The 12,701-nt window shown below is 45.2% G+C and overlaps 1 protein-coding gene across 3 annotated transcripts in view; it reads left to right on the top strand.

Annotated features, from left to right (window-relative positions):
* CGNL1 (cingulin like 1) overlaps window positions 1-12,701 on the top strand; it is a 113,050-nt gene that overhangs the window by 84,274 nt on the left and 16,075 nt on the right. For all 3 annotated transcript variants that reach the window (XM_067471189.1, XM_067471187.1, XM_067471188.1), the window contains exons 11-13: window positions 350-502; window positions 5,384-5,554; window positions 10,431-10,592. In XM_067471189.1, coding sequence (XP_067327290.1) covers window positions 350-502; window positions 5,384-5,554; window positions 10,431-10,592 — 486 coding nt within the window. The remainder of the gene's footprint in view (window positions 1-349; window positions 503-5,383; window positions 5,555-10,430; window positions 10,593-12,701) is intronic.

Raw genomic sequence — 12,701 nt, 5'->3', positions numbered from 1 at the left:
AATTGTCCCAGTACGGCCCGCTCTATCATCTTGCCTAAGAATGGCAGGTTAGAGACAGGGCAATAATTGGCAAGGGTCATGGGATCCAAGCTAGGCTTCTTTAGCAAGGGACGAACCATTGCCTCTTTTAGGTCAAGAGAGCCATTGATTATATTACTCAACGGATCGAGTAGACATATGTATGTATATGTATATGCATATGTGTGTGTGTGTGTGTATGTGTGTGTGTATCAGGAAGACTCTTCCTGCGACATTTCCCTGCGACGCTTGGCTCTTGGCGCTTGGGAGGATGTTTGGTGTGGGATCCAAAACAATCCCAGCGGTTGTTCTTTTCTTTCCCCGCCTGCAGAAGAGCGTCCGGCAGCTGAGCCAGGAGCAGCAACAGTTAATGGGCCGGTTGAAAGACGAAGCGAACCAGAAGGATCAGTTAAAGAGGATGAAGAGCGAACTGGAGAACGAGCGGTGGCAACTGGACAAGACCATTGAGAAGCTACACAAGGAGGTAAGAGGGGAAGGAGATTGAATGTCAGGTGGGTTAGGACGCAAAGAAAAGGCCGAGCTGGACAAAAGAGAGCCAAAGAGAGGCAGAGAAAGAAAGGAATGATCACTTGGCCGTGATCATTTGTGAGCCAGGGAAACTCAATGGGCGCTTTGAGAGTTGGGACAAGAATGTCTCCGTCTCTGGGGAAAGCGTCACGAAGGACCTCTTCTCCCCGAAAGCCTTGCCTTCCTTCTTCACCTGAAAGCACTTCCAACCGAGTCATCTCCAGCAAGACTTAAGGACAAAATGGGTGTTGTTTATTTATTTATTACTAGCCTTCCCCTGCCACGCGTTGCTGTGGCCCACATGGGGGTTCTGTGTGGGAGGTTTGGTCCAATGCTATCGTTGGTGGGGTTCAGAACGCTCTGTGATCAATCCCAGCAACTACAACTCCCAAATGTCAAGATTCTATTTTCCCCAAACTCCACCATTTGAGCATATTGAGTATTCATGTAGAGTTTGGTCCAGATCCATCATTGTTTGAGTCCACAGTGATCTCTGGATGTAGGTGAACTACAACTCCAAAACCAAAGGACTCTGCCCACCAAACCCTTCCAGTATTTTCTGTTAGTCATGGGAGTTCTGTGTGCTAAGTTTGGTTCAATTCCATCGTTGGTGGGGCTCAGAATGCTCATTGATTGTAAGTGAACTATAAATCCCAGCAACTACAACTCCCAAATGTCAAGGTCTATTTCCCCCAAACTCTACCAGTGTTCCCATTTGGGCATATTGAGTATTCGTGTAGAGTTTGGTCCAGATCCATCATTGTTTGAGTCCACAGTGATCTCTGGATGTAGGTGAACTACAACTCCAAAACCAAAGGACACTGCCCACCAAACCTTTCCAGTATTTTCTGTTGGTCATAGGAGAACTGTGTGCCAAGTTTGGTTCAATTCCATCGTTGGTGGGGCTCAGAATGCTCTTTGATTGTAGGTGAACTACGAATCCCAGCAACTACAACTCCCAAATGACAAAATCATTTTTTTTGAGTGAAGGACATACATTGTGTTGTTAGATGTCTTGTGTCCAAATTTGGTGTCAATTCCCCCAGTGGTTTTTGAGTTCTGTTAATCCCACAAACGAACATTATATTTTTATTTATATATATTTACAGTATTTCTATTCCGCCCTTCTCACCCCGCAGGGTGGATTACAATGTACATATACACGGCAAACATTCAATGCCATAGACACACAACATAGATAGGCAGACACAGAGGCAATTTAACATTCCAGCTGTTCTTGAGGGTATTCTGGCCACCAGGGGAGCTGTCCCTTCACCGACCATTTGTGACACTGATGGAGTACTTCCTCATTCTTTGCATGCTCGCTGGAGTTTTTTTTTTGTATAATTTTTATTGGGTGGATTTTCTTTTTACAACAATAAAAACGAGGTGAGGGGTGGTAAGGGTATAAGAGGGAGGAGAAAGGGAAGGAAAAAATGAAATAAAAGGATGTGTGTGTAAAGATGGGGGTGGCGGTGAGTGGGGGAAGGGGGGGTATCTTCTTCCGTTTCTGTTCATAGTGGAGTCTTCTGTTTATGTTTCTTGTTTCTTAAACTTGAGCACTTCTTCAGATTTTTCTCCAGTAGTGGGTCTGTCCGTATTCTATATGTGTTCTATATGTGTATGTATATATATATTCATACACAACCATATATATATGTATATGTATATGTATATACTAGGCTTGGTTGATCAAGACAAAATTTGGTTCTAAACTCGTTTCGTATCTAGGGAGCGCCCGCGTTTCTAATCTGAGAGGATTTCCGAAATTTCAAATTTCAAAATTTCGATATTTATGAAATTTGGAAATATACAAATCAATTCATTAATGGCGGACGCAATTGCGCAATACGCAAAAAAACCCTCCCAACGGGACAAGGGGAACTTCTGAAGCTTCCCTCTCCCTCTGTGGTTGGTGTGATAAAACTAACAACTATATTCCACAGGGATCTATACTGTCCCCCATGTTGTTTAACATCTACATGAAGCCGCTGGGTGAGATCATCCGGAGTTTCGGGGTGCGGTGTCATCTGTACGCAGATGATGTCCAACTCTGTCACTCCTTCCCACCTGCTACTAAGGAGGCTGTCCAGGTCCTGAACCGGTGCTTGGCCGCTGTGACGGTCTGGATGAGGGCGAACAAATTTAAGTTGAATCCAGACAAGACAGAGGCACTCCTGGTCAGTCGCAAGGCCGAACAGGGCATAGGGTTACAGCCTGTGTTGGATGGGGTCGCACTCCCCCTGAAGACGCAGGTTCGCAGCTTGGGTGTGACCCTGGACTCATCGCTGAACCTGGAGCCCCAGGTTTCGGCGGTGACCAGGGGAGCATTTGCACAGCTTAGGCTCGTGCGCCAGCTGCGCCCGTACCTTGGGAAGTCTGACTTGGCCACGGTAGTCCACGCTCTGGTCACATCCCGCCTTGACTACTGCAACGCTCTCTACGTGGGGCTGCCCTTGAAGACGGCCCGGAAGCTTCAGCTAGTCCAGCGCGCGGCAGCCATGTTGTTAACAGGAGCGGGACGCAGGGAGCATACAACGCCCTTGTTGTTCCAGCTCCACTGGCTGCCGATCTGCTACCGGGCCCAATTCAAGGTGCTGGTGTTGGCCTACAAAGCCCTAAACGGTTCTGGCCCAAAATACCTTACGGACCGCATCTCGGCCTATGAGCCCACGAGGACCTTGAGATCATCTGGGGAGGCCCTTCTCTCGATCCCGCCTGCTTCACAGGCACGTCTGGTGGGGACGAGAGAGAGGGCCTTCTCGGTGGTGGCCCCCCGGCTGTGGAACTCCCTCCCTGCAGACATCAGACAGGCGCCCTCCCTTATGGCCTTCCGTAAGAGCCTGAAGACATGGCTATTCGAGAAGGCATTTAACTGAGTGCTATGTTACTGGAAATGACAACTGGAATGGACTACGACTACGAGATTGATTATGATTCCACGATAAGACGGAGCGGATTATTTTAGTATAATTAGATGTTTGTGTATTAGTGATGTTAGTTCTGTCGTCTTGGCTCATTGTAAATTGTCTTTTATGTGCTGTACACCGCCGCGAGTCGCCCTAGGGCTGAGAGCGGCGGTTAATAAATGCAAGAAACAAACAAACAAATAAATAAATATTATATTATATTATATTATATTATATTATATTATATTATATTATATTATATTATCAAGAAACTGTCCCAAGCCCATAGCACATCCAAAAGCAGAAGATTAAGTCAGAAGTAGATGTCCATCCAAAAACAATCCAAAGTCAGAACGGAGTCCGCACTTACAGGAATCCAGTCTTTAAAACGCTTTAAAACAGCTTGTCTTAACCCAGCTAAATGTCTTCCTGGCCCAGCAGCTTAACACTATTATTATTATTATTCTATATTATATTATATTATTATTATTAAGAATAGATGGCCATCTGTCAGGGGTGCTTTAATATACAATTATATTAATATAATATAATAACATACAATTATAACATATAATATAATATCATAATAATATAATATAATAATATACAATTATAATAATATAATATACAATAATAATATAATATAATAATACATACGAAAATAATTACCAAAATTGGAAAAATTGTTTCGATTCTTAATTACTCCTCACACTATTCCTGCATGGCTCGATATTGGATCGAAAGCAAATTTAAATACGAATTCATAACGAGTTTAGAAACTAACGAACACGATCAACCAAGCCTAGTATATACATACACCCATTCCTCTTCTTAAATCAATAGTTTCACTTTGTTTTCCTTTAGCCATGTCGCCAATGGTGTCCAGTCCGTCACCTTCATTGGCTTATTTTGTATTTTTGATAGTAGGTGTGTTAGTTTGTCCATATCCATTGTATCGAGGATTTTCTTTATCCAATCCTCTTTTTGAGGTCATATTTTTAGTTTCCACCATTTTGCATAATTCAGTCTTGCTGCTGTGGTCATGTATACAAACAATTTGTCCTCATTTGTACTCCGTTGAGTGTCTGTGAGTCCTTGCTGGATATTTTTATGGTGTCGTAAATTAGTTAAATTTGCCTCCCCGCATATGCGGTACCTAAATTTCCAAAATTTCCTACACAAAATTGGTCGGAAGCTCACTCTGACCTGGGCTGGCTTCGGATTCATGACCTTTCGGTCAGTAGTGATCGTAATGCAGCTGACTCCCAGCCAGATGCGCCACAATCCCGGTATTGTTGCTCTTAATCCGGTTGCGCCGCCCCCCCCCCCCCCCACACACACACAACCTAAGGGTCACCTCGAAGCCAGCATTAAAAATAGCAGGGCAGATTAAAGATGTGTCCCTCCTGCAGCGTATTGCCTCCAATCTGAGCTCTTAAGGGAGCTTTTCCCTGCTTTGGGCGACAACCTCCATCATCCCCAGCCCCACTCTCTGCAATGCTCAAAATCCAGGGGCTGAAGGGAAGTTTCGATGTGGGAGCCAGTGCCCTCGTTGTGCCACCCTCCGCCCACTCCTGTGAGCAGGGGCGGCTTGTCCATTATGCAAAGTAAGCGGTCGCAGAACAATTTTTTTGCCAGGGGCGCAATCAAAGAGCATTCTGAACTCCACCAATGATGGAATTGAACCAAATATGGCACACAGAACTCCCACGATGAACAGAATATATATATCAATGATTGGTGGGGGCCGCCAAAATACTGTTTGCTTACCATTGAAAATTACCTAGGGCCGCCTCTGCCCGCGAGCATCACAAGCAGGCAGGCGCCTTGGCAGCTTTTGCTTTGGGCACCGGTCTCTCCCCAGCTTCCTTGGCAAGAAGACTTGGTGTGCTCCACCTCATTCACGAACCTGTTTTCCTTTTTGCTAGATGGCAGAAATTATCGAGGTTTCGCGGGCGTCAAGCCTGGAGCTCCAGAACCAGCTCGATGACTACAAAGAGAAAAATCGACGGGAACTTGCAGAGACACAGAGGCAGCTGAAAGACAAGAACCTGGAGCTGGAAAAGGCACATCTGGCCACTCTCAAACTACAAGAGGAGGTATAATGGCTCCCAGGCCAGTTCCCTTGTGGGTATTTCTCCTTGAAAGAATCACCCGGCAATGGGTTGTTGTAGTTTTTTTGTCAGAGATTGACGATACCCAGCGGAAGGAATGCTAGATCACGCAGACACTGAGTTGCAAACTAAGGACTCTGCAGGCTTTGAGTAACAAAAGAAACTAAGTTTACTAAGTACATTTGCGAAGTCTGCACGCACCAGTTGTACAGTTGTGCCAATTGCGAAGGTGCTATTCCAACAACAGACAGGGTATAGGGTTTTTAACTTTAAAGAACCCACCCTCTGTCACCAATTGCACAGGTTCGTTCTTAAATTCTGCCACCAATTATACAGGTGTGGATGATGATGGATGTAATGAATCTCAGGCCTCAATGGTGTATAAGAATTTGTTATAGAGGAGGCCAATTATTACTGGTAAATTAAGGTAACTGCTGCCAACGTGAGGTATTGCCGATGAGAACTGGCTCCCCAGACGCAGATTAATGGAGATGAAACGGTCTTCAACAAAAGTTAATAAGTTTATTATGTACAAAGCGTATGGTTGCAGGCTGTTAAATAACTTGGAATAACTTATAGAACTTCGAATGTAACTTGGTTTGCAATACAGTTCACTCTTCTATATGACACAACTTGTGATTGACTTTTACTGAGGTGAAGCACTTTATTAAACAATGTTTCCTAATGTGAATAGCCTTCCAATTTGATCTTTTCTTGATCAAATCCTAAATCTCTAGTCCTTCCCTGACTAGTGATCTAAACAAGCTTCCCTTAGTCCTCTCTGACTAAAGAAACTATTTAGGTTTCCCCCTTCAGCCTTCCTAGACTGAAGAAACCTCCGGCTATTCACACACACTGCTTCTCCACTCTCCACTCTCAACTGCTAACTCCAACTCTCAACTCCCAACTGAACTGCTTCTTTTCAAAAACGCAGATAACATTTTCTTGCTTGGCTCCGCCCACCTCTCACTCTCCTGCCTGGTCTCCTTGGCAACCTCGCTGTGGATACAACCAGTTAACTCTAGCTTCAGCTACTGTTACTAACACGAACATATTCTAACAGTTAAACATATACACAGTATCAATGACTTCTGCACACATACACCAGACACGTCTTTCTACAGCGAGCTACAATTCAGGAACTAGTCAAAACCGAAAGCCTCTTCACACCTGCTTATCTTCTCTTGCTGAGACTGGCAACTCCCTTCTGTTCTCAGCGAGAACAAACCTTATCTTACTTTTCTCAAGTTCACTTAATCACAGCCTCAAACATTTCTGCATGGCATTTTCAATTCACAGTAGCATTCATCTTTGCAATACATAAAAGGACATTAAAAACACATACATAACTAAATTAATCCTGACATTTTTCGGGTTGTATGGTATGACGCCCACACCATCAGCATACAACACACAGGCACCTCCTAAAATATATGAACGTGCAGTTCACCCAAAAATATATGAAGCCGTCAAAAGGAAGAGGGAGGATGGTTGTTGAACCAACTGTATATTTACATTTCTCTTTATTTTAATGGTTGAAAAAAATCCCACTGATTATACCACTATCAGGGGAGATTAGACCAGAGAAGGGGGTGAGACACTTAGTATTTTAAAAAGGTAGGAACAAAGAGGTCCAGTCAAACTGGCGAACCAAAATGTACATAATAATAATAATAATAATAATAATAATAATAATAATAATAATAACTACTTTATTTATACCCCGCCACCATCTCGGTGCGGCTTACATGAGACCAAGCCCAACAACACATCAAAAACAAGCAATAATAAACAACAAGCAATAAACAAAATAAACAATAAAGGTAAAGGTAGAGGTTGTCCCCTAACATTAAGTCCAGTCATGTCTGACTCTGGGGTGTGGTGCTCATCTCCATTTCTAAGCCGAAGACCCAGCGGCCACATGACCTCCAAGACTGCATGGAGCGCAGTTACCTTCCCGCCGGAGCGGTACCTATTGATCTACTCACATTTGCATGTTTTCGAACTGCTAGGTTGGCAGAAGCTAGGGCTGACAGCGGAAGCTCACGCCACTCCCCAGAATCGAACCTGCGACCTTTCGATCAACAAGCTCAGCAGCTCAGTGCTTTAACCCACTGCGCCACCGGGGGCTCCAAAAATAAACAATACAATTAGTATAATTCACAGGTAAACAATAACAATAGAAATTTAATTACATAGAATCATAGAGTCCTATGATTCTACTTAATTAAATTTCTGTTCTACAAATACCTAATCCATCTAAAACACAGACATGTGCCTTTCACCTTAAGAACAGACAAGCATCCTGAGCTCTGAGGATTATGACCTGGGGAGGAATCCCACGGGAGCATTGCAGCACACCTTAATACCTGGGAGGAGTCACTCTGGACCATGCCCTGACCTACAAGAAGCACTGCCTGAACATCAAGCAAAAAGTGGGTGCTAGAAACAATATCATACGAAAGCTGACTGGCACAACCTGGGGATCACAACCAGATACAGTGAAGGCATCTGCCCTTGCGCTGTGCTACTCTGCTGCTGAGTACGCATGCCCAGTGTGGAACACATCTCACCACACTAAAACAGTGGATGTGGCTCTTAATGAGACATGCCGCATTATCAGGGGGTGTCTGCGCCCTACACCACTGGAGAAATTACACTGCTTAGCCGGTATTGCACCACTTGACATCCGCCGGGAAGTAGCAGCCAATAGTGAAAGGACCAAGGCAGAGACATCTCCAGCTCATCCCCTGTTTGGGTATCAGCCAGCACGTCAACGACTTAAATCTAGAAATAGTTTTCTAAGATCTACAGAGACACTCGCTGGAACACCTCAGCAAGTGGAGTCCAAAAGTGGCAGGCTCAAACCCAGAACTGATACCAAATGAGAGACTCCCCCCTGGGCACACAGAAGACAGGGCGACTTGGAAGGCGCTGAAGAGACTGCGCTCGGGCACCACGAGATGCAGAGCCAACCTCAAGAAATGGGGCCACAAAGTGGAATCCACGACGTGCGAGTGTGGAGAGGAGCAAACCACTGACCACCTGCTGCAATGCACCCTGAGCCCTGCCACATGAGGCACAAGGGAGGACCTCCTTGCGGCAACACCAGAGGCACTCCACATGGCTAGATACTGGTCGAAGGACATCTAATCCACTACCAAGCTTGCAAACTTTGTGTTTTGTTTGTTTGTTTAAAAAATTGTTTAAAATGTAATACAATTTTCTGGTTGATATTGACACGATAATTAAATAAATAGAGTCCTGGAGTTGGAAGAGACCTCGTGGCCCCTCCAGTCCAACCCCATTCTGCCAAGAAGTAGGACAATCGCATTCAAAGCTCCCACGGCAATATACGTAGGTTAAGAATTATACACATTCACAAACAGTTAGTGGAGGCTTGGAAGGTTGCGATTTCCAACAGGGTAAAGCCAACGAATGGAAGGATGCATAATATTAAGAACTCATCAATACTACAAGAGGAGATTTCAAGTACCAGGAGCCTGTTTAGCTTAGGAAACAGCTTATTAACAAACGTGGTGCAGCCAGGGCGGCTCGTCCATTACGTGAAGTAAGCGGTCGCAGAACACTTTTTTTTTTGTCAGGGGTGCAGAGCCGGTACTTAATCGTTCTCCGCGTTTGATCCCTTCCCCATGACCGGCTCCCTTTCCCGATCCCCCGGCGCTCCACTCGCCTCCTCTCCTCTCCCCAATCTGCGGGTGGGCCAAGGGGCGGAGCTGCCGCGCCTGGCCCGCTTCGGGTCCAGAGGCGTGCCTGAAGACCCCAGCGTGCGCACCAAAAGTCGCCTCTTCTCCTGACTTTCTCTTCAGCCATCGGGACCAAGAGAGAGGGAGAGAGAGAGAGAGCCCCTCCGGCTGGAGGTATCTCCCACCTCCGCTCCCTCCTTTGTTTTTGTGCCTACCTTCAGGAAAGGTGGGCATCTCCACCTCTCTCTCTCTCTCTCTCTCTCGGTCCCAATGGCTGAGGAGAAAGTCAGGAGAAGAGGTGACTTTTGGTGCACACGCCGGGGTCTTCAGGCACGCCTCCGGACCCAAAGCGGGTCAGGCAAGGGAGCAAGTGCGGCAAGTGTAGTTACTGGGATGTATAGTTCACCTACAATCAAAGAGCATTCTGAACTCCACCAATGATGGAATTGAACCAAATATGGCACACAGAACTCCCACGACAAACAGAAAATATCTATCAATGGTTGGTTGGGGGGGGGGGGGGCGCCAAAATACTGTTTGCTTACCGTTGAAAATTAGCTAGGACGCCTCTGGGTGCAGCACGCTCCCCTGACTGGTTCTCCAAAGACCAGGAAGAGGTTCAGAGGTCAGGGCCCCTACTGATCCCTTGAACACATTCTGGCAAGCCGGGAGACCTTGGCTCACAGTTTGAGGCTGAGGAAGCATTACCTAAAGACCTGTTGAACTTCAGAAGCCATCCTTTCCTGAGGATGCTGCTGCTGCCGCCGTCGCCACAGGTGTTTCCCCCGAAAAGCTGTTGCTCTGCTGCCACCTTGTGGGCAGAAGAAAGTATGGTCCTTAGGACCATCAGCACCAAAAGCTACAATCAAAGATTGTAGTTCACCTACAATCAAAGAGCATTCTGAACCCAACCAATGAGAGAATTGAGCCAAACTTCCCACACAGAACCCCCATGATCAACAGAAAATACTGTATTTTCTGATGGTCTTTGACGACCCCTCTGACACCTCCTCGCGACCCCCTCAGGGGTCCCGACCCCCAGGTTGAGAAACACTGCCATAGTGTGAATCCACAGACCACAAAAGAAAACATATGTTATTACAAGCTTTAAAAAAAGAACGAATACTTTGACGTGACGTTTCCTTTTGTTTCAGGTGCGTTTTATGGAGGAGGAATTACGGGATCACCAGAGAGCGCAAGATGAGGCCATTACCAAAACCCAGCTCCTGGAACAGACCGTCAAAGCCCTGGAATACGAACTGGAAGCCAAAAACCACCTGAAAGAAGACAGGGCCAGGCAAGCCAAGATGATGGAGGTAGGTGGAGTGTGGACCGGGATGGGAGGAGGTGAGGGGCCCCACTCCCCCAATGCCCACCCCAAGCCTCAGCCACTGGCACCTCTCCAGCCCCCCCTCCGTCCTCCAGAGAGCTTAAGATACATTGCTTTGGAGACATTGCTTTTTTGGACACATGTCCTCAAATCTCCCCAATCATAGCATGCCCACTGCCCATGTTTAGAAGAGGATTTGGTGGGCTGTGATGCAAAACAACCAAAAAGCCCATCTTTCCCAAGCTTGGATCTATCTGCCTCCCGCTTGGTGCTCTCCTACTTCAATCCAGTGACGATGATGATGATGATGATGATGATGATGATGATGATAATAATAATAATAATAATAATAATGGGTTGTAGGTTTATAATAGGTTTACAATAATGGGTTATAGGATAATAATAATAATAATAATAATAATAATAATAATAATAATAATGATAATAATAATAATGGGTTGTTGTAGGTTTATAATAATGGGTTGTTGTAAGATAATAATAATAATAACAACAACAACAACAACAACAACAACAACAATAATAATAAAGGGTTGTTGTAGGTTTCTAATAATGGGTTGTTGTAGGATAATAATAATAATAATAATAATAATAATAATAATAATAATAATAATGGGTTGTAGGTTTATAATAGGTTTCTAATAATGGGTTGTTGTAGTATAATAATAATAATAATAATAATAATGGGTTGTTGTAGGATAATAATAATAATAATAATAATAATAATAATAATGGGTTGTTGTAGGATAATAATAATGATGATGATGATCTATATAAATGAAAATGTAATGTTCGTTTGTGGGATTAACACAACTCGAAAACCACTGGGGCAATTGACACCAAATTTTGACACGATACCCCTAACAACCCAATGTATGTCCTTCACTCAAAAAAACAAAAAAAAAAAAAACCAAACCAAAAAAACCCAACGAAAACAACAAGCAGAAAGGACTTCTAAACTGCATGTCCACAAAGAGGCCCATGGCCACGCCCCCTCCTCCTCCTCCTCGCGGGGAAACAGCCAGCCGTTAAAGCTAGGCACGCGTGCACGGCCACACACACACATGCAAGCGAGAGTGGAAGTGGAGGCTTGCCGCATGGAGCCCCTTCTCTTTCCCTGCTATGTCAGTAGGGCGGTCTTCTCCACCTCTTCCTCCTTTCCTTGTTGGAAGAGGAAGGGGGGATGAGTGGCAGCGGCAGCAGAGGAGCCCCCAGGCAAGGAAGAAGGGGAGGAGGAGGAGGAGGTGAGGAAGGTCGAGGGTGCTTGAGTGAAGGACCTTCCTTCTCTCCCTCACTCCCTTCCTTTCTTTCCTCCATTTCCTTCCTTTCTCCCTTTCTTTCCTTTTCTTCCTTCCTTCTCCTTTCTTTCCTTCTTTCCCTCCTTCCCTTCCTTCCTGTCCCCCCATCCTTCCTCCTTTCTTTCTTTTCCTCCCTCCCTCCCTCCCTCCCTCCCTCCCTTTCCTCCTTCTTTCCCTTTCTTCATTTTCTTCCCCTTCATTTCCTTCCCTCCCTACTTTTTTAACCCCCTCCTTTATTTCCCTCCTTCCTTCCTTCTTCCTTCCTTCCTGTCCCTCCTTCTTTCTTTTCCTTCCTTCCCTTCTTTCCCTCCTTCTCTGCCTCCTTTCGTTTTTCCTTCCTTCCTGTCCCTCCTTCCTTTCTTCTTCCTTTCCTTCCTTCTATGTAAGATATAAATACAATATTAAATGGAAGGGACAGTCAAGAAGTAACGAGAGAAGGAGGGAAAGAGGGAAGGAAGGAAGGAGAGAAGCAATGAAGGAGAGAAGGAAATAAAAAAGTGAAAGGAAAAGGAGAGGGAAGGAAGGAGAGAAGGAACGAAAGATAGGGAAGGAAGGAACCAAAGAGCAAAGAAAGGGAGCAAAGAAACAGGTAGAGATGGAAGAAAGAAGAGAAATAGAGAAAGAAAAAGAGGGAAGGAAGGAGAGAAAGAGGGAGGGAAGGTTGGCCACAGCAACGCGTGGCGGGTACAGCTAGTAGTAATAATAATAATGGGTTGTTGCAGGTTTTTTCGGGCTATATGGCCATGGTCTAGAGGCATTCTTCAAGCTCTTACGAAGGG

The sequence above is a fragment of the Anolis sagrei genome, chromosome 9 (genome assembly GCF_037176765.1).
Source record: "Anolis sagrei isolate rAnoSag1 chromosome 9, rAnoSag1.mat, whole genome shotgun sequence".
Classification (NCBI taxonomy): Eukaryota; Metazoa; Chordata; class Lepidosauria; order Squamata; family Dactyloidae; genus Anolis; species Anolis sagrei.
Note: the sequence above shows the minus strand (reverse complement) of the source record. Positions and strands in the feature narration are given on the sequence as shown.